This window comes from Mesoplodon densirostris, chromosome X (assembly GCF_025265405.1).
Source record: "Mesoplodon densirostris isolate mMesDen1 chromosome X, mMesDen1 primary haplotype, whole genome shotgun sequence".
In the NCBI taxonomy this organism is placed as follows: domain Eukaryota; kingdom Metazoa; phylum Chordata; class Mammalia; order Artiodactyla; family Ziphiidae; genus Mesoplodon; species Mesoplodon densirostris.
Window position 1 is genome coordinate 90,736,999 of NC_082681.1, and position 21,989 is coordinate 90,758,987.

General features: G+C 39.1%; 1 protein-coding gene and 1 non-coding gene across 2 annotated transcripts in view; one reads left to right on the forward strand and one right to left on the reverse strand.

Annotated features, from left to right (window-relative positions):
* Positions 1-1,634: 1,634 nt before the first annotated feature.
* Positions 1,635-21,989, forward strand: part of WNK3 (WNK lysine deficient protein kinase 3) — a 134,665-nt gene continuing 114,310 nt past the window's right edge. Inside the window, exon 1 of the mRNA XM_060087363.1 lies at positions 1,635-2,171. Coding sequence (XP_059943346.1) covers positions 1,635-2,171 — 537 coding nt within the window. The remainder of the gene's footprint in view (positions 2,172-21,989) is intronic.
* Positions 18,500-18,567, reverse strand: LOC132482796 (small nucleolar RNA SNORD52). Its single transcript, XR_009530964.1, has one exon. It is a non-coding gene; the product is annotated as a small nucleolar RNA SNORD52 (small nucleolar RNA).

A 21,989-nucleotide genomic window follows, 5' to 3' on the forward strand; every position in this document is an offset into this window, starting at 1 on the left:
CGGCATGTGGGATCTTCCCGGACTTGGGCACGAACCCGTGTCCCCTGCATCGGCAGGCGGACTCTCAACCACTGCGCCACCAGGGAAGCCCCAAGATTGCATTTTTTAAAAGAGGCTCTGCAGTTACAAAATTTTGAAGGCTTTTTCCTACTTAAATTCTCTGATTTTTACCTATTTTTGTCTGCTTAGCAATCCTTTTGTCTTACTTATGGATCTTTGCTTTTGAGGTTTCTGGATAAGTTACCTTTAGTTAAGTGAATAGAGTTATTCTTTTTTTTTATTGAATAGAGTTATCCTTACTTAAAAATGTCCAATCTAAAATGTTAACATTTGGGGATGTGAGTGAAGGATATACTAAATTCTTTGTATATTCTTGCAGGTCTTTTTCCAAGTCCAAAATTATGTCAAAATAAGTTAAAGAAAAAATTGTCTACCTAAGTGAGGCATTCTTTTTTTTTTTTTTTTTTGTGGTACGCGGGCTTCTCACTGCTGTGGCCTCTCCCGTTGCGGAGCACAGGCTCCGGATGCGCAGGCTCAGCGGCCATGGCGCACGGACCCAGCCGCTCCGCGGCATGTGGGATCCTCCCGAACCGGGGCACGAACCCGTGTCCCCTGCATCGGCAGGCGGACTCTCAACCAGGGAAGCCCTAAGTGAGGCATTCTTAATTACCTTTTCCCACTTGCAGGTAATACTAGTCTTATTGACTTTCAAAGTATATTGATTTGGCAGTGTAGAGTACTGATGAAGATATGGAGGAACTGGAATTCTAATGTACTGCCCCTGGGAATGCAAAATGATACAACCACCTTGAAAAACAGATGGCAGTTTCTTTAAAGGTTAAGCATACATTTTCTGATACAGCCATTCTACTCTTAGGTACTTGCTCAGGATAAATGAGAGTATATGTCCATGTAAAGATTTGTACACAAATCTTCATAGCAACCTTATTCATAATAGTCCATAAGTGACATTCAACCCAAATGTCATCAAGAGGTGAATAAATAAACAAATTATGATATATCCAGATAATGGACTACTTAGAGGAATTACAAAGGGACAGGAGTGAGAGCTCTTGGTGGAGAAGCATATGTTCATTGTCTTGATTTTGGAGATGGTTTCAGAGGTGTACATCTGTGTCAAAATTTATCAAATTGTACATTTTAAACACATGTAATTTACTGTATGACAATTATACCTGAGAAAGTTGATTAAAAGAATTTTAAGCCCCTTGGGGAAAAATATGATGGATAGAAGGGTATGAGAACTAGATTGCTAACCAACGTTCATGCAATATGAAGACTTATTGAGCTATATGCCAAGTAGTCTGCTAAGCACTGAGGACTACAGTGGTAAACAAGATAAGACACAGTCCCTGGAGTCTGCTGGTTGCTAAGATTGGACAGAAAAAAGAGCAAACTTCTTATTAAGAAAAAAGGGATTAAACAGTCAGGTGCCTTTTCTCCTTAATGATTTCCTTTGTGGGGTGATTTTAATATATCCTTTTTTCCCCTTCAGGTTGCTATGGAAACATATGACCACATAAAAGGAAGTCTATTCTGATAATTTTGATACCTGAGATGCGACTGGACTGAAGAGTGGAACAGGAAAAATTTTAGTGCCAACCTTAATTACAATGGATACTGATTCAGGGGAGCCAGCTAGCACAGAGGATTCTGAGAAACCTGATGGAGTTTCATTGGAAAACAGAGTTCGTCAGGTTGCAGCAACTTTGACAGTGGAAGCTAGACTAAAGGAGAAAAACAGTACCTTCTGTGCTTCTGGAGAAACTATAGAAAGGAAGAGATTCTTTCGAAAGAGTGTTGAGATGACAGAAGATGGCAAAGTTGCTGAATCTTCCTCCAAAGATGAGAGAATAAAGACTGCAACAAATATTCCAAGAGTAGAAAAGCTTCCTACAAATGTGCTAAGAGGCAGACAAGAAGTTAAATATGAGCAATGTTCAAAGGGAATGTCAGAATCCTCAAAAGATTGTTTCAAGGAGAAAAATGAAAAGGAAATGGAAGAAGAAGCAGAAATGAAGGCTGTAGCTACTTCTCCTAGTGGCAGATTCCTGAAATTTGACATAGAGCTGGGAAGAGGAGCATTTAAAACAGTATATAAAGGACTGGACACTGAAACATGGGTTGAGGTTGCTTGGTGTGAGCTGCAGGTACGTATACAATCTTCTTGGTTTTAATAAATTCCAGTTTTAGCTGGCCTGGGCTTCTGAGTGATCCAGTATTAAAATGTATCATGGATTAAAATAAAACGAAGGACTTGTCCCCACATCCCTGAAATTATGCTCCTTTGTTAGATCCTCTTAGGAGCTCATGCCAAACTTTTGTTTTTCCTGTTGTTTTCCCCTCTGTTTTAAAGGGAAAAAGTCTATTCTGCCTTTTTTTGGAGAAATGCTCCTAATTCATTACCCTTAGGAAATTCCCGAAACTCTTAATGTCTCATTTTGAAAACTTTTAGTAAATGTATGCCTTATGAGTTGATTGTTATACTAAATTTTATTTTGTTTTATTTTATTTTATTTTTTATTTTTATTTTTTTGCGGTATGCAGGCCTCTCACTGTTGTGGCCTCTCCCGTTGCGGAGCACAGGCTCAGCGGCCATGGCTCACAGGCCCAGCTGCTCCGCGGCATGTGGGATCCTCCCGGACTGGGGCACGAACCCGTGTCCCCTGCATCGGCAGGCAGACTCTCAACCACTGCGCCACCAGGGAAGCCCTATACTAAATACTTGAGAGTGTGATATGTTAGGGATATATGCAGTATGATATTTCCCATCTCTCTTTTTCTTTCAACAAACTTTTGGGGGTTCATGTGTTGTTTTTCAGAACAGGAAATGGTTTTCTTGTTTCTTTGAGGGCTTCTAGTAATATAAACTCCTCTCCATGCCTTTGAGTTTACCTCAGAGAGGATCTCTGGAAGAAATAATCACCAGAATCTACTGAGCTTAGTCAACTGGAATGTTGTTTAGGAAGGAGAAGTGAAAGCATCAGAAGAAGAGTTGAATTACCTAGATATTTGTTTCCATAATAAATGTTTATATGGTACTTGTAACTAATGAAGGACTAAATGGAGACAGAACATCATAGAAAGGGTTATAATAGGAATAGTTTCAGACAGATGTAGGTTAAATATAAGGAAAACCTTTGTGACCTCAGCCAGCTCATGGGAAATGGTCAGTGTTCACAAGAGATGCTTAAAATTAAGATTAAATAAAGCCAATCACTAAGTACAGGTTTTTTTGTTGTTCAAATTCCAGTGGTCTCTGTGTGTAGGTGTGTATGTACCATGATTTCACGCCTTCTGAATTTGCTATAGATTGCCATTTAGATAGGTTGAAATTTAGTCTTGGTCCCTGCATTTCTAGGAAGCCTTTTGTTTCAAAACTTTACTCTGTTTTTTTCTGTTTTTTTAAAAAAACTTTACTCTCCTTTTGTTTCAAAACACTCTGTCAGTGTTTGCTTTGTATGCAGATTCAGGAGACTATTGTCAGAGACTGAGATTCTGTAAGTCTGGGGTGGGATGCAAGACTGCAATTTTAACAAGCTTTCAAAGTGCTTCGAGTGTAGGAAGTCCCTTGACGACTCTTTGGAATGAAAGTTACCTAGCAGTCAAGCCATTCTAGTAGTTCTTAAAAGATGTGTGCGTGTGCTGTCTGGGGTTTACTTGGTTTTCTTCTTACCCCCTTTTTACCCTTTAAGAATTTTATTTTAAGGTCTGTGTCACAGTAGGAATATTAGATACTGCGAGTAAACAAACATTAAGATCGCCTGAAATTATACTACTTTGAGGATGCTTTAAACATTTCAGTATATATCTTTATGGACTCTTTCTTTTGCATAAATGTATATATGACTGTATGCCACCCCCATGGAATCGTACTATTAGGTTTGAACAAAACTTTTTTTTAAAATTTATCTTGAACATCTTTTCATTACTGGTAATTGTACATTTACATCATTATTTTTAATAGATGCCCTTATAAGTTATTCAATCAGTTCTCTATTGTTGGACTTCTAGATTTTTCTCTGATATGTCACTATTATAACCATGGTTGTGATCAATATCCTTGCATATATATATATTGAAAATTATGTAAATTTTAATTTAATCTCTGCATTGTGATTTCAGTAACACTCATCTTTTTTTGGGGTGGGGGCCACAAAATGTAAAATATTTACTATCTGGTCCTTTGTTGTTGTTGCTATTGTCATTTGCTTTTTTTCTTCCAGTTTTATTGAGATATAATTGACATACAACACTGTGTAAGTTTAAGGTGTACAGCATAATGATTTGACTTAAATACATCATGAAATGATTATCACAGTAAGTTTAGTGAACATCGTCTCAAATAGATACAAAATTAAATAGAAAAAAATATTTTTTCCTTGTGATGAGAAACCTTAGGATTTACTCCCTTAACAATTTTCATAGATAACATACAGTAATAGTGTTATCTTTAGCATGTTGTACATTACATCTCTAGTACTTATTTATATTATAAATCTTTTGACTGCAGTAACACTCATCTTTTAGTGATACTCTGTTTGTAAATGGGGGAGATAATTTCCGTTCACTTGGTAGTAGGACACGTAGGGAAGGTATGTCAAGTATTTTGCAAATTGTGTACTCTAGCTATGCTAAAGAATGTTTCGGTAAAACTTGAAAATATTTTAGTGGTAGGAACTGCCTAGGGGGATACCTTCTATTATTCACCTGTGGAAAGGTTGAAAGATCCCATAAGGTCTTATTACTCCAAGTGTAGTCTCTGGACCAGCAGCATGGACATCACCTGGGAACTTGGAGCTGCAGGTTCCTAGGCCTCATCCCAGACTATTGAATCAGAGTCTACCTCTTAGTAACATCTGCAGGTGATTTGTATGCACAGTAGAGCTTGAAAAGCACTGAAATAAGGGACTAATTCCAAGAGCTAGCTGAATCAGAGGAGGAATTCCCTTAATACACCAACATGAGCTTTATATTATATCATATATACTGATTCCTGGCATCCACTCCAGACTTTCTAAATTAGTATCTTCAGGAGGTGAGGCCCAGGAACTTACTTTTTAAAAGAAATTAATTAATTAATTAATTTTGGCTGTGCTGGGTCTTCGTTGCTGCATGCGGGCTCTAGTTGCGGTGAGCAGGGGGGCTACTCTTCCTTGCGGTGTGCGGGCTTCTCATTGCGGTGGATTCTCTTGTTGTAGAGCACGGGCTCTAGGTGTATGGGCTTCAGGAGTTGTGGCTCGTGGGCTCTAGAGTGCAGGCTCAGTAGTTGTGGCACAGGGGCTTAGTTGCTCCGTGGCATGTGGGGTCTTCCCGGACCAGGGCTCAAACCCTTGTCCCCTGCATTGGCAAGCGGATTCTTAACCACTGTGCCACCAGGGAAGCCCCAGGAACTTACTTTTATTATTTATTTATTTATATTTTTTATGAAGTTTTATTTTATTATTATTATTTTTTGGTCACACTGTGCAGCTTGAGGGATCTTAGTTCCCCAACCAGGGATCGAAACTGTGGCCCCTGCAGTGGAAGCTCAGAGTCCTAACCACTGGACTGCCAGGGAATTCCCTACAGGAACTTACTTTTAAAAGTTCTCCAGGTAATTGGATATATAGCCAGATTTGGGGATCTCTCATGTGGAGCAAATGTTGTAAATTTTAATTTACAAAAATAAAGTACATTTTAATTTATACAAAGAACAGCAATTGCAGTCTTCTATTTGAAAGGAATGTCAGAATTAGTGGACTTAGTTGATACAATTTTTGGATCTCATGTCACTTTCTGCATATTTGGAATTAGGAAAAACTAACTTATTTAGAATCCCAGAAGGATAAGGGCATCATCTTTTAATTACTTTCCTGTGAGTAGTATGCAGTTTGTAATGTACGATTTCTCATATCTTTTCTGTAAAGTCTTACTCTTTATTATATAATTAAATAATTTTGTTGAAAAACATCCCAGTGAGCAGTTTAAATGTTTAAATTATTCTTGATTCTTTCCCAACCTTTGTTTATATATATGTGTGTGTATAATATATAAAATTGGTGTGTCTATACTTTTATTATCAATTTGACATATATTTTCTATTTATTAACATCATTAAAATATGTAAACTATATTTTATTGCATACACACCATCTCTTAATTTTCTCCCCTGAAATTTGGCAGTTCTTTTCTTTCTTAAAATTTTACTTTTGCATGTTTGATTTGAAATTCACAGCTCAAAAAAAGGTTTTTATACCTTTTTCTCTTGATGGCATTTCCACCTATTGTAGATATTTGAGCCTTGTGTAACAATTCTTAAAAGCCTCATATCCATTTATTTAGAATACATGGACTTTAGGGCAGTGCAAAGAACCAGGAGAGACAGATTTTACTGCTGATATTTGACTTTGAGGATGTTAAAAACAAACAAATCCTTTGATGATGTGGGTCAGATTTAGGATTTGGCCATAAACATTTGCATTTCAACAGTTTGTCATATTTTATGGTTTCTATAATTTGATTTTTTTTTTTTCTTTTTGCGGTATGTGGGCCTCTCACTGTTGTGGCCTCTCCCGTTGCGGAGCACAGGCTCCGGATGCGCAGGCCCAGCGGCCATGGCTCACGGGCCCAGCCGCTCCGCGGCATATGGGATCCTCCCAGACCGGGGCACGAACCCGTATCCCCTGCATCGGCAGGCGGACTCTTAACCACTGCGCCACCAGGGAGGCCCTATAATTTGATTTTTTAATGCATTATTGGGAAGAACCTGTTGTTCTTTGTAAAGAACTTGTAAATTACTTGGTAATTGCTTGGTAAATTGGTAATTTATTGTGAGTGAGGGCTGTCAGTCATACATTTTATTTAGAAGGCTTTTAGTTCATGATGTTGAAAGACCTGGTCACATGTCACTAAAAGACCTGTTTAGTAACTTTTAGAAGGAGTCAGTCACAAGAGTTTGTAATAGTTTTCTCCTACACTAACAATGTGAAAATCAACAACACCTTGCTTTTACATATGGAAACACAACCAGTTTTTGCTTTACTTCTGCTAGCATGCTTGTCATTTGTTTTCTTGATGGAACTGAGTTTTCATATAACGCTATTTTCCAATTGAAGGAACATCGTAGATATGTAAAATTTTTTGTTATTTGACTGTTTCTAAAATGTATTTGAGTGTGCTTGTAATAAGCTTCACTATGGGGTAAATTCTGTGATTGTGTGCTTTTCAAGGTAATTAAACAGGCCTTCCTTAAGTAACATCTAACAACTAGACCTCTAACAAGTCAGCTATAGTCTCTGAACTGAACCAAAAATGGCACTGAAAAGAAAGATTAAAAAAAAGACATAGTTGACTGTAGCAAGTTGATGTGTTGAGTGAGCATTCTTATACACTTTGATTATAGTAGTGAATATATTCCAAGCAATGCAGTAGAAGTAACAGTTTAAAGATCTGTACTTCCATGCCTAAAGTATCTTATCAAAATTGTGGAGGAACTTGTTTCTGTTTTATTTTCATTTATCAAATAAAAACACTTTGGGGAGAAGTATATTTTTAGGCAGATGTACATTTAATTGTGAAATTAGAATTAGATAATAATGTGAAAATAGCTGAATTTCCAATAAAGGAAAAAGTAATTAAAAATATATGCTAGAACAGGGAGATCAGCTCGGTTCTTTGTGACCGCCTGGAGGGGTGGGATAGGGAGGGTGGGAGGGAGACGCAAAAGGGAGGGGATATGGGAACATATGTATATGTATAACTGATTAAATTTGTAAAATAAAATAAAAAAAATCTAAAAAAAAATATATGCTAGAATTTCTGTTTCTGAATAAATATTGTTGTCTAAAGTATTCACTCTGGGATATTTTTTCCCTTAAAATAGTTTTGTTATGACCCTCTTCGAAGTGATTCCAGATTCTGTTAGAGCTACACAAGAAAATGCTTCATTACATATAAGCACACCCTAAATAGTGTTATTCAGTTTTAATTTCCCACTGTCTTCATCAGACCCAGCCCTCAAAGTACAATACTCTCATAGGCAAAGAATGATTACATCGAAGGAAGGAGGGATAAAACTTGCTTAACTATGTATGTTCTAGTTGCTTTGTTTAAAAGCTAGTCACATAACTTTATTAAGTATAAACCAAAGACAGATGTTTTCATAAAATGACAAAGGGTGAGAGTGGCAGGAGACAGACTTGGTCTGGGAAATACCATTAATTTCCCCAGTTAGTGCAATGAATTAGTTTTGAGCTAACTATCTGCTTGATAGATAACAAATTGATACATCTAGTTGGATGAATGAATAATTGCACCCCAAAGATGTTCATGTCCTAATCCCTGGAACCTATAATTATGTTACATAACATTGCAAAATGGATTTTGCAGCTACAATTAAACTAAAGACCTTGTGATAGGTAGATTATCCTGGAATATCTGGGTGGGCCCAGTGTAATCACAAGGATCCTTTTTAAAAAATATATTCATTTATTTATTTGTCTGCGTTGGGGCTTAGTTGCGGCACGCGGGATCTTTCGTTGCGCTGCGCGGGCTTCTTTCTAGTTGTGATGTGCGGGTTTTTCTCTCTCTAGGTGTGGCGCATGGGCTCCAGGGTGTGCGGGCTCTGTAGTTTGTGGCGCGCAGGCTCCAGGGTGTGTGGGCTCTGTAGTTTGTGGCACACGGGCTCTCTCGTTGACGTGTGCAGGCTCAGTAGTTGGGCTGCACAGGCTTAGTTGTCCTGCAGCATGTGGGAACATCTTAGTTCCCCGACCAGGGATCGAACCCACGTCCCTTGCTTTGGAAGGTGGATTCTTTACCACTGGACCACTAGGGAAGTCCCACAAGGGTCCTTTTGAGAGGAAGGATGGCCATTAGTCAGAAGGAAATCTGACAATGGAAGCTGAGGTTGCAGTGATAGGAATGTGGGCAACCTCTAAAAGCTGGGAAAGGCAAGGAAACAGATTCTTCCCTAGAGCATACAGAAGGAACACAGCCTTGCCAACACCTTGATTTTAGTTGAGAGAGACTCATTTGGATTTTTTTTTTTCGGTACGCGGGCCTCTCACTTTTGTGGTCTCTCCTGTTGCGGAGCACAGGCTCCGGACGCGCAGGCTCAGCGGCCATGGCTCTCGGGCCTAGCCGCTCCGCGGCATGTGGCATCTTACTGGACCGGGGCACGAACCCATGTCCCCTGCGTCGGCAGGTGGACTCTCAACCACTGCGCCACCAGGGAAGCCCTCATTTGGATTTTTGATCTCTACAATTGGAAGATAATAAATTTGTGTTGTTTTAAGCCACTAAATTTGTGGTAATTTGTTATAGCAGCAATAGGAAATGAATACAGTACACATAGCTATGATTCATTCATTTGTTCATTCATTCAACAAATAAATATTCAGTACCTACAGTGTACCAGAACTGTGCTGCTAGGGACGTAATGGGGATAAAAATCAGACACAGGCACCATTTTCATAAAGCTTACAGTAGAGGGAGTTTATAGTCAGTAAGAAGAAGGCTTGGAGATTGGAATTAGTGAAAAGATGAAAGGGCTGTTAAATATAGATTTGTTTGAAAGAAATGGTAGGGTTGTGAATAGCAAGCAACATGGATACTACTCCTTTACTACTTAGTTTTCTTTTTTATTTAGAGGTAACTTGCTACTAACAGAATAGCAAAGATACTACAGAAGTTCCTGTATGTTCTTCACTCAGTTCTCCCTTATGCTAATATTTTTTTTGCAGCTTTATTGGAGTATAATTGCTTCACAATGGTGTGTTAGTTTCTGCTTTATAACAAAGTGAATCAGTTATACATATACATCTGATCCTATATCCCTTCCCTCTTGCGTCTCCCTCCCTCCCACCCTCCCTATCCCACCCCTCCAGGCGGTCACAAAGCACCGAGCTGATCTCCCTGTGCTATGCGGCTGCTTCCGACTAGCTATCTACCTTACGTTTGGTAGTGTATATATGTCCATGCCTCTCTTTTGCTTTGTCACAGCTTACCCTTCCCCCTCCCCATATCCTCAAGTCCATTCTCAAGTAGGTCTGTGTCTTTATTCCTGTCTTACCCTTGGGTTCTTCATGACATTTTTATTTCTTAAATTCCATATATATGTGTTAGCATACGGTATTTGTCTTTCTCTTTCTGACTTACTTCACTCTGTATGACAGACTCTAGGTCTATCCACCTCATTACAAATAGCTCAGTTTCGTTTCTTTTTATGGCTGAGTAATATTCCATTGTATATATGTGCCACATCTTCTTTATCCATTCATCCATTGATGGACACTTAGGTTGTTGCCATCTCTGGGCTATTGTGAATAGAGCCGCAATGGACATTTTGGTACATGTCTCTTTTTGAATTATGGTTTTCTCAGGGTATATGCCTAGTAGTGGGATTGCTGGGTCATATGGTAGTTCTATTTTTAGTTTTTTAAGGAACCTCCATACCGTTCTCCATAGTGGCTGTACCAATTCACATTCCCACCAGCAGTTCAAGAGTGTTCCCTTTTCTCCACACCCTCTCCAGCATTTATTGTTTCTAGAGTTTTTGATGATGGCCATTCTGACCGCTGTGAGATGATACAGCATTGTAGTTTTGATTTGCATTTCTCTAATGATTAGTGATGTTGAGCATTCTTTCATGTGTTTGTGGGAAGTCTGTATATCTTCTTTGGAGAAATGTCTATTTAGGTCTTCTGCCCATTTTTGGATTGGGCTGTTTGTTTTTTTGCTATTGAGCTGCATGAGCTGCTTATAAATTTTGGAGATTAATCCTTTGTCAGTTGCTTCATTTGCAAATATTTTCTCCCATTCTGAGGGTTGTCTTTTGGTCTTCTTTATGGTTTCCTTTGCTGTGCAAAAGCTTTGAAGTTTCATTAGGTCCCATTTGTTTATTTTTGTTTTTATTTCCATTTCTCTAGGAGGTGGGTCCAAAAGGATCTTGCTGTGATTTATGTCATAGAGTGTTCTGCCTAGGTTTACTCTAAGAGTTTGATAGTTTCTGGCCTTACATTTAGGTCTTTTATCCATTTTGAGCCTATTTTTGTGTATGGCATTAGGGAGTGATCTAATCTCATACTTTTACATGTCCCTGTCCAGTTTTCCCAGCACCACTTACTGAAAAGGTTGTCCTTGCTCCACTGTACATTCCTGCCTCCTTTATCAAAGATAAGGTGACCATATGTGCGTGGGTTTATCTCTGGGCTTTCTATCCTGTTCCATTGATCTGTCTTTCTGTTTTTGTGCCAGTACCATATTGTCTTGATTACTGTAGCTTTGTAGTGTAGTCTGAAGTCAGGGAGCCTGATTCCTCCAGCTCCGTTTTTCGTTCTTAAGATTGTTTTGGCTACTCGGGGTCTTTTGTGTTTCCATACAAATTGTGAAATTTCTTGTTCTAGTTCTGTGAAAAATGCCAGTGGTAGTTTGATAGGGATTGCATTGAATCTGTAGATTGCTTTGGGTAGTAGAGTCATTTTCACAATGTTGATTCTTCCAATCCAAGAACATGGTATATCTCTCCATCTATTTGTATCATCTTTAATTTCTTTCATCAGTGTCTTATAATTTTCTGCATACAGTTCTTTTGTCTCCTTAGGTAGGTTTATTCCTAAATATTTTATTCTTTTTGTTGCAGTGGTAAATGCAGTGGTAAATGTTTTCTTGATTTCACTTTCAGATTTTTCATCATTAGTATATAGGAATGCCAGAGATTTCTGTGCATTAATTTTGTATCCTGCTACTTTACCAAATTCATTGATTAGCTCTAGTAGTTTTCTGGTAGCATCTTTAGGATTCTCTATGTATAGTATCATGTCATCTGCAAACAGTGACAGCTTTACTTCTTCTTTTCCGATTTGGATTCTTTTATTTCCTTTTCTTCTCTGATTGTTGTGGCTAAAACTTCCAAAACTATGTTGAATAGGAGTGGTGAGAGTGGGCAATCTTGTCTTGTTCCTGATGTTAGTGGAAATGCTTTCAGTTTTTCACTATTGAGGACGATGTTGGCTGTCGGTTTGTCATGTATGGCCTTTATTCTGTTGAGGAAAGTTCCCTCTATGCTACTCTCTGCAGGGTTTTTATCATAAATGTGTGTTGAATTTTGTCAAAAGCTTTCTCCGCATCTATTGAGATGATCATATGGTTTTTCTCCTTCAGTTTGTTAATATGGTGTATCACGTTGATTGATTTGCATATATTGAAGAATCCTTGCATTCCTGGAATAAACCCCACTTGTTCATGGTGTATGATCCTTTTAATGTGCTGTTGGATTCTGTTTGCTAGTATTTTGTTGAGGATTTTTGCATCTATGTTCATCAGTGATCTTGGCCTGTAGTTTTCTTTCTTTGTGACATCCTTGTCTGCTTTTGGTATCAAGGCGATGGTGGACTCGTAGAATGAGTTTGGGAGTGTTCCTCCCTCTGCTATATTTTGGAAGAGCTTCAGAAGGATAGGTGTTAGCTGTTCTCTAAATGTTTGATAGAATTCGCCTGTGAAGCCATCTGGTCCTGGGCTTTTGTTTGTTGGAATATTTTTAATCACAGTTTCAATTTCAATGCTTGTGATTGGTCTGTTCATATTTTCTATTTCTTCCTGATTCAGTCTTGGCAGGTTGTGCATTTCTAAGAATTTGTCCATTTCTTCCAGGTGGTCCATTTTATTGGCATAGAGTTGCTTGTAGTGATCTCTCATGATCTTTTGTATTTCTGCAGTGTGATTTGTTACTTCTCCTTTTGCATTTCTAATTCTATTGATTTGAGTCTTCTCCCTTTTTTTCTTGATGAGTCTGGCTAATGGTTTATCAATTTTGTTTATCTTCTCAAAGAACCAGCTTTTAGTTTTATTGATCTTTGCTATCGTTTCCTTCATTTCTTTTTCATTTATTTCTGATATGATTTTTATGATTTCTTTCCTTCCGCTAAATTTGGGGTTTTTTGTTCTTCTTTCTCTAATTGCTTTAGGTGCAAGGTCAGGTTGTTTATTCGAGATGTTTCTTGTTTCTTAAGGTGGGATTGTATTGCTATAAACTTCCCTCTTAGAACTGCTTTTGCTGCATCCCATAGGTTTTGGTTCGTCGTGTCTCCCTTGTCATTTGTTTCTAGGTATTTTTTGATTTCCTCTTTGATTTCTTCAGTGATCTCCTGGTTGTTTAATACTGCATTGTTTAGCCTCCAAGTGTCTGTATTTTTTACAGATCTTTTCCTGTAATTGATATCTAGTCTCATAGCATTGTGGTCGGAAAAGATACTTGATAAAATTTCATTTTCTAATATTTACCAAGGCTTGATTTGTGACCTAAGATATGATCTATCCTGGAGAGTGTTCCATGAGCACTTGAGAAAAATGTGTATTCTGTTGTTTTTGGATGGAATGTCGTATAAATATCAATTAAGTCCATCTTGTTTAATGTATCATTTAAAGCTTGTGTTTCCGGGCCTCCCTGGTGGCGCAGTGGTTAAGAGTCCGCCTGCCGATGCAGGGGATACGGGTTCGTGCCCCAGTCTGGGAGGATCCCATATGCCGCGGAGCGGCTGGGCCCGTGAGCCATGGCCGCTGGGCCTGCGCATCCGGAGCCTGTGCTCCGCAACGGGAGAGGCCACAACAGTGAGAGGCCCGCATACCGCAAAAAGAAAAAAAAAAAAAAAAAGCTTGTGTTTCCTTATTTATTTTCATTTTGGATGATCTGTCCATTGGTGAATGTGGGGTGTTAAAGTCCCCTACTATGAGTGTGTTACTGTCGATTTCCCCTTTTATGGCTGTTAGTATTTGCCTTATGTATTGAGGTGCTCCTATGTTGGGTGCATAAATATTTACAATTGTTATATCTTCTTCTAGGATCGATCCCTTGATCATTATGTAGTGTCCTTCTTTGTCTCTTCTAGTAGTCTTTATTTTAAAGTCTGTTTTGTCTGATATGAGAAATGCTACTCCAGCTTTCTTTTGGTTTCCATTTGCATGGAATATCTTCTTCCATCCCCTTAGTTTCAGTCTGTATGTGTCTCTAGGTCTGAAGTGGGTCTCTTGTAGACAGCATATATATATATATGGGTCTTGTATTTTTATCCATTCAGCCAATCTGTGTCTTTTGGTGGGAGCATTTAGTCCATTTACATTTAAGGTAATTATCGATATGTATGTTCCTATTCCCATTTTCTTAATTGTTTTGGGTTTGTTATTGTAGGTCTTTTCCTTCTGTTGTGTTTCTTGCCTAGAGAAGTTCCTTTAGCATTTGTTGTAAAGCTGGTTTGGTGGTGCTGAACTGTCTCAGCTTTTGCTTGTCTGTAAAGGTTTTAATTTCTCCATCAAATCTGAATGAGATCCTTGCTGGGTAAAGTAATCTTCGTTGCAGGTTTTTCTCCTTCATCACTTTAAATATGTCCCGCCACTCCCTTCTGGCTTGTGGAATTTCTGCTGAGAGATCAGCTGTTAACCTGATGGGGATTCCCTTGTGTGTTATTTGTTGTTTTTCCCTTGCTGCTTTTAATATGATTTCTTTGTGTTTAATTTTTGACAGTTTGATTAATATGTGTCTTGGTGTATTTCTCCTTGGATTTATTCTGTATGGATCTCTCTGTGCCTCCTGGACTTGATTAACTCTTTCCTTTCCCATATTAGGGAAGTTTTCAAGTATAATCTCTTCAAATATTTTCTCAGTCCCTTTCTTTTTCTCTTCTTCTTCTGGAACCCCTATAATTCGAATGTTGGTATGTTAATATTGGCCCAGAGGTCTCTGAGACTGTCCTCAGTTCTTTTCATTCTTTTTTCTTTATTTTGCTGTGCATCAGTTATTTCCACTATTTTATCTTCCAGGTCACTTATCCATTCTTCTGCCTCAGTTATTCTGCTATTGATCCCACCTAGAGTATTTTTGTTGTTGTTGTTGTTGTTGTACGCGGGCCTCTCACTGTTGTGGCCTCTCCCTTTGCGGAGCATAGGCTCTGGATGCGCAGGCTCAGCATCCATGGCTCATGGGCCCAGCCACTCCGCGGCATGTGTGATCTTCCCAGACTGGGGCACGAACCTGTGTCCTCTGCATCGGCAGGCGGACTCTCAACCACTGCACCACCAGGGAAGCCCTAGAGTATTTTTAATTTCATTTATTGTGTTGCTCATCGTTGCTTGATTCATCTTTAGTTCTTCTAGGTCCTTGTTAACTATTTCTTGCATTTTTTCTATTCTATTTCCAAGATTTTGCATCATCTTTACTTTCATTATTCTGAACTCTTTTTCAGGTAGACTGCCTATTTCCTTTTCATTTGTTAGGTCTGGTGGGTTTTTATCTTGCTCCTTCACCTGCTGTGTGTTTTTCTGTCTGCTCATTTTGCTTATCTTACTGTGTTTGGGGTCTCCTTTTTGCCGGCTGCAGGTTCGTAGTTCCTATTGTTTTTGTTGTCTGTCCCCAGTGGCTAAGTTTGTTTCAGTGGGTTGTGTAGGTTTCCTGTTGGATGGGACTGGTGCCTGTGTTCTGGTGGATGAAGCTCGATCTTGTCTTTCTGGTGGACATGTCCACGTCTGGTGGTGTGTTTTGGGGTGTCTGTGGCCTTATGATGTTTTTAGGCAGCCTCTCTGCTAATGGGTGGGGTTGTGTTCCTGTCTTGCCAGTTGTTTGGCATAGGGTGTCCAGCACTGTAGCTTGCTGGTCGTTGAGTGAAGCTGGGTGCTGGTGTTGAGATGGAGATCTCTGGGAGATTTTCGCTGTTTGATATTATGTGGAGCTGGGAGGTCTCTTGTGGACCAGTGTCTTGAAGTTGTCTTTCCCACCTCAGGGGCACAGCACTGACTCCTGGCTGCAGCAGCAAGAGCCTTTCATCCACACCGCTCAGAATAAAAAGGATAAAAAGTAGAAAGAAAGAATTAATAGAAGAAAAAGAAAGAAAGAAAGAAAGAAGCGAGGGAGGGATAAAGGAGGGCAGGAAGGAGGGAAGGAAGGAAAAAGGAAAGAAAGAAGATAAAGTAAAATAAAGTATGATAAAATATAATAAATTTATTAAAATAAAAAATAATTATTAGGAAACAAAAAAAGAGACGGATAGAACCCTGGGACAAATGGTTGAAGCAAAGCTATACAGACAAAATCTCACACAGAAGCATACAGATACACACTCTGAAAAAGAAGAAAAGGGGAAAAAATCATACATCTTGCTCTCAAAGTCCACCTCCTCAATTTGGGATGATTCGTTGTCTATTCATGTATTCCACAGATGCAGGGTACATCAAGTTGATTGTGGAGCTTTAATCCGCTGCTTCTGAGGCTGCTGGGAGAGATTTCCCTTTCTCTTCTTTGTTCTCACATCTCCCAGGGCTCAGCTTTGGATTTGGCCCCGCCTCTGTGTGTAGGTCGCCATAGTGCATCTGTTCTTCACTCAGGCAGGACGGGGTTAAAGGAGTAGCCGCTTCGGGGACTCTGGCTCACTCAGGCCGGGGGGAGTGAGGGGTACAGAGTGCGGTGTGAGCCTGCGGTGGCAGAGGCTGGCGTGACGTTGCACCAGCCTGAGGCGCGCCGTGCGCTTTCCCGGGGAAGCTGTCCCCGGATCCCGGGACCCCGGCAGTGGCGGATTGCACAGGCTCCCCAGAAGGGGGGCGTGGACAGTGACCTGCGCTTGCAAACAGGCCTCTTGGGGGCAGCAGCAGCAGCCCCAGCGTCCCACGTCAGTCTCTGCGGTCCACGTTTTTAGCTGCGGTTCGCGCCCATCTCTGGAGCTCCTTTCAGCAGCGCTCTTAATCCCTCTCCTCGCGCACCAGGAAACAAAGAGGGAAGAAAAAGTCTCTTGCCTCTTTGGCAAGTCCAGACTTTTTCCCGGACTGCCTCCCGGCTAGCCGTGGTGCACTAACCCCCTGCATGCTGTGTTCACACCGCCAACCCCATTCCTCTCCCTGCGCTCCATCCGAAGCCCGAGCCTCAGCTCCCAGCCCCTCCCGCCCCGGTGGGTGAGCAGACAAGCCTCTCGGGCTGGTGAGTGCTGGTCGGCACCGGTCCTCTGTGCGGGAATCTCTCCGATTTGCCCTCTGCACCCCTGTTGCTGTGCTCTCCTCCACGACTCCGAAGCTTTCCCCCTCCACCACCCGCAGTCTCTGCCCGCGAAGGGGCTTCCTAGTGTGTGGAAACGTTTCCTCCTTCACGGCTCCCTGCCACTGTTGCAGGTCCCATCCCTATCGTTTTGTCTCTGTTTATTCTTTTTTCTTTTACCGTACCCAGGTACGTGGGGAGTTTCTTGCCTTTTGGGAGGTCTGAGGTCTTCTGCCAGCGTTCAGTGGGTGTTCTGTAGGAGTTGTTCCACGTGTAGATGTATTTCTGGTGTATCTCTGGGGAAGAAGGTGATCTGTGCATCTTACTCTTCCGCCATCTTCCCCGGAAGTCTATGCTAATATTTTAATCAGAGAACATTTATCAAAACTTAAGAAATTAGTACATTACTATTAACTAAAGTAGAGAACTTGTTTGGATTTCACCAGTTTTCCTACTGGTGTTCTTTTTTCAATGGTATGATCCAGTTCAGGGTCCCACATTGCAGGTAGTTATATCCCTTTAGTCTTTTCCAATCTGTGACAGTTCTTCAATCTTTGTTTTTCATGATCTTGAACTTTTTTTCTTTTTTTTCATGATCTTGAACTTTTAATGAGTACTGCTCAGTTAGTTTGTAGAGTGTTCCCTAATTTGGGTTTGTCCTATGTTTTCACATGATTAGATTTAGGCTATGAATTTTGACAAAAATACCATAGAAATGATGTACCCTTCTCAGTGCATCATAGCAGGGGGTACATGATGTCGATATGGATTACTGGTTATAACCTTCATCATTTGGTTAGGGTGGTGTCTGATAGGTATTCTTTATTGTAAATTAATATTTTCCCTTTGTAGATTAATAAATATCTTGGGAATAGATACTTTGAGACTATACAAATATCCATTTCTCCTCAAACTTTCCCTTATTAATTTTGCATCCATTGGTTTATTTTTCCTGTAATAAGTATTACTCTGGTGTTCTAATGATTATTTCCTATTTCCCACATTCCTTCTACATTTATTAATTGGAGTTACCTCTTAGTTTTATGTGGTCTCTTAAGTATGTCTGTTAAGTTTCTGAAAACCCAACAATCAGGGAAATTTGTCTTTGAGCAACTTTAGTATACCTTAGTTATTAATAATGGTGTCATACACTTTTGCATTTATCAAAATTAATATTAATTGAGTACTTATGCAGGTACTTAATTTGAATATTTTATTTAATCTTGCAATATTTATATGAGGTAGGGATGATTAGTTTTCAGGTGGTAGAAGTGAGGTTTAGAAACATTAAGTAACTTTCCCAAAGGGGTAGAGTAAGGATTTATAGTCCATCAATTGTATATTTAAAACACTTACATCGATGATTTAAGAATTTCCTCCTCATTACTTATTTGAGCAGATCACTCTTTCATGTTTTTAACAATTTTACAACAAATGATTTCTTAAATGGACACTGTTTAAAATAAGATTCTTTTTTTTCCCCCAAATGAGTTAGAACTTAAATTTGGGCTTCAGGACCAGCGTCAGAGACTCTAGTCTGAGAAATCATCATTCCTGTAAAATAAGGTTCTTAACATTGAACTAACTGCTGAAGCTCAAAGGGTACTAGTTAATGGTGTCATTTAAGGACACTCTCTGGCTTGGGGGCTCTGAGGAACAGTTTCATGGTTGGGTTGCCATGGTTCAATGTCTGGCCTTCACCGTTTGTCAGTGTCCAGAGGTGGTTGGACACGTTGGGGAGACTGACTTGTGCTTACTCAAATGCCTAGGTTTAGGACAGAAATTTATTAATTTAGAATGAATTAATGAATTAATTTTATCTGATATAGTTGTTAGGTCATATGGTCTAATTGGTCTGTAGGTTAGATACATGGGAAGCTAAATTATAATCAGAAGCTGGCTTAGTAAGTACAGAGTCAGAACAAAGGTACTAGATGTTCCTGTGTGTCCTGCTAAAATAGCATACTGACTGAATGAACTGGGTGCTCAGGTCCTAACTGGATGAGGACATCCTCTTTGTTCAACAGTACTGGAAGACAAGTGAACCTGGTTATGTCTGTGGTTCATCCCCCTTTCCATATGTTATCTTTATCGCCATCGATGAGCACTTTTCTTTAGGTATTAATATATACCCTTGCTGTCTAAAAGCTTTAACATGCTCATATGGCCAAACTGTGATTATTATATGCTGATTTCTTGATTAATTCTTTGATGTTACCATTTACAAATTATAACTACCCTAGTGTGTGTTTATTTCATTTAGTTTTACACATACCTCTCCATGTACAGTGGTTTGTGAATGAGGTATCTGAGGTCATTACTGTGAATATTGTTTCTGAGAGGCAGAGCTTTGAACTAGGAAGTACTTGGGATTCATATTACAGCAGACCTAAGTTCCAGTTTGCCTGTGCCAGTTTGGTACCTTGGGCAAGCTAAGCAGTTTAGCATTTTGGAGCTTTACTTTTTCACTTTTTTTAAAAAGAAAAATATAATAAATATTTCTGATATCCAAAAAAAGAATAAAGAATAACATAATGGAAATTGTGTACCTACTGTTCAGCTTGAGAAATAAAACGTTGAGATTTAGAGATAATGCTTATAAAGCACATGGTACATGTTTGAGTATTCAATGTTAGTGATAAAATACTGAGTAACCTCATATTTATCCAGAATATTCATTGATATTTAAGAACCATTTTGAAGCCTTCATAGCATTCATCTTTATTTGAACAAGTTATTTTATAATACAGCTTTTATAACAATGTTGATGATTTTTTCCTTTTTTCACATTTGCAGAAACAGATCCACATAGCCTCTGACCTGGTTCTGTAGTTCATTGTTGGTGTTTGCATTAAGAGACATAGCTGATGACACCATAGTTTACCTTTTAGAAACTAAATGCTTCTTATCTTGAATAAATACATATGCAGGTTAGTCATGTTGGTATTGTGCCTTCTCTCAGGAAAGGTTTTGCATACATTTTTAGCATTCTGTATATTATAATAGATTAAGTGTTTAGTTAACATGAGGACAGTATTTCTTTTTAAAGAAGTGTGGAGTAGTCAAAATCTGTTTGGTAAATTTGTATTTGACCTCTCTTATATTTATCAGCCATATAAGTTAATATTTGTAACACTGAAAAATTGATATTTGATACCATTTTTTGGTGACCTTACTACTGGAGACAGTAGATTTAGGGATCATTTTTGTAGACTATAATTTTCCGACTCTGTCAGCTCCATTAGCTGTCACTGCTCTCTAGTTTGCCTTTTGTGGTTCATCACTCCTTTCTTGAGTACGGACTCTACTCATTGGCGACGTGTGAAAATAACCTTATCAAAGTGGTTATCATTAATACAAGAGAGTGTGTGTGTGTGTGTGTGTGTGTGTGTGTGTCTGTGTGTCTGTGTCTGTGTCTGTGTGTCAATCTGTCTGTGTTTAAAGAAGGATTACTATAGTAGCTGAAAACTTTCCTCTGATTTTGGTGCTAGTTTGACAGGTTTACTTTCCTCTCACTGAATTAGAAGTGGACCTTTGAAGATCTTGGCCATACTTTTTTAATGGACTTTACCTCCAGCATTATGTCTGGGACAGCAGTTGTAATTTTGTAAAGCTGTTTACTCTTAATGCTGACTACTTTTGATCCATAGGATCAAAAGATAAAGTGGAGTAATTTAGTTTGGTACATGAAAGACTTGTGTTCTGCTAATTTAATCAGAATGCATCAAAATTTATTCATAATTATTCAGAGTAGATCTGCTGATCTATCACGAGAGGATGACTTGTAGCTAATTACAGGGACATTTAGGATTTATTAGTCATTTTAGGTTAGATAGAAAAGCATAAACACTTTACTTGTTTCCAGCTCTCTTCTAAGTTTGTTGTTCCTTGCTTTTGTTCTTTGAGTTCCTTAACTCTTTTTTTTAGGCTTTAAAAAAAATTGAGATACATATTGCAATATGATCACTATAGTAATGTTAGTTAACACCTTTATCATGCATGTCACATATTTATCATTTCATTTTTGTGTTGAGAACAACCAAGATTTAGTCTGTTAGGAACTTTGAAGTTTACCATACAGTATTGTTGACTATAATCACTATGCTGTATATTAGATCTCTAGAACTTATTTCTCTACTAGTTGTAAGTTTGTACCCTGAAATAACATTCCCCTACCCCTCAGCCCCTGGTAACTACTATTCTACTCTGATTTTACAAGTTCAGATTTTTAGACTCCACATATAAATGTATGATATTTGTAATTTGAAGGGATATCTGCATACCCATGTTCATTGCAGCATTCACAATAGCCAAGATATGGCAACAACCTGAGTGTCTGTCAACAGAAGAATGGGTAAAGTAGATGTGATGTGTATATGTATACAATGGAACATTATTCAGCCATGAGAAAGAAGGAAATCCTGCCATTTGTGACAACATAGAAAGACCTGTAAGACATTGTGCTCAGTGAGATGTCAGAGAAAGACAAATACTATAAGTTCCTTAACTCTTTTTTAAAATAAATTTTTATTGTGACAAAATGTACATAACATAAAATTTACCATTTTAACCATTTTAAGTGTACAATTCAGTGGCATTAAGTACATTCACCCTCACTACCACCCATTTCCAGAACTTCTTCATCATCCCAAACTGAAACTCTGTACCCATTAAGCAATAACTCAGGTGTCCATCGACAGATGAATGGATAAAGATGTGGCACATATATACAATGGAATATTACTCAGCCATCAAAAGAAACGAAATTGGGGCTTCCCTGGTGGCACAGTGGTTGAGAGTCTGCCTGCCAATGCAGGGGACACGGGTTCGAGCCCTGGTCTGGGAAGATCCCACATGCCGCAGAGCAACTAGCCCCGTGAGCCACAAATACTGAGCCTGCGCGTCTGGAGCCTGTGCTCCGCAACGAGAGGCCGCGATAGTGAGAGGCCTGCGCACCGCGATGAGGAGTGGCCCCCAT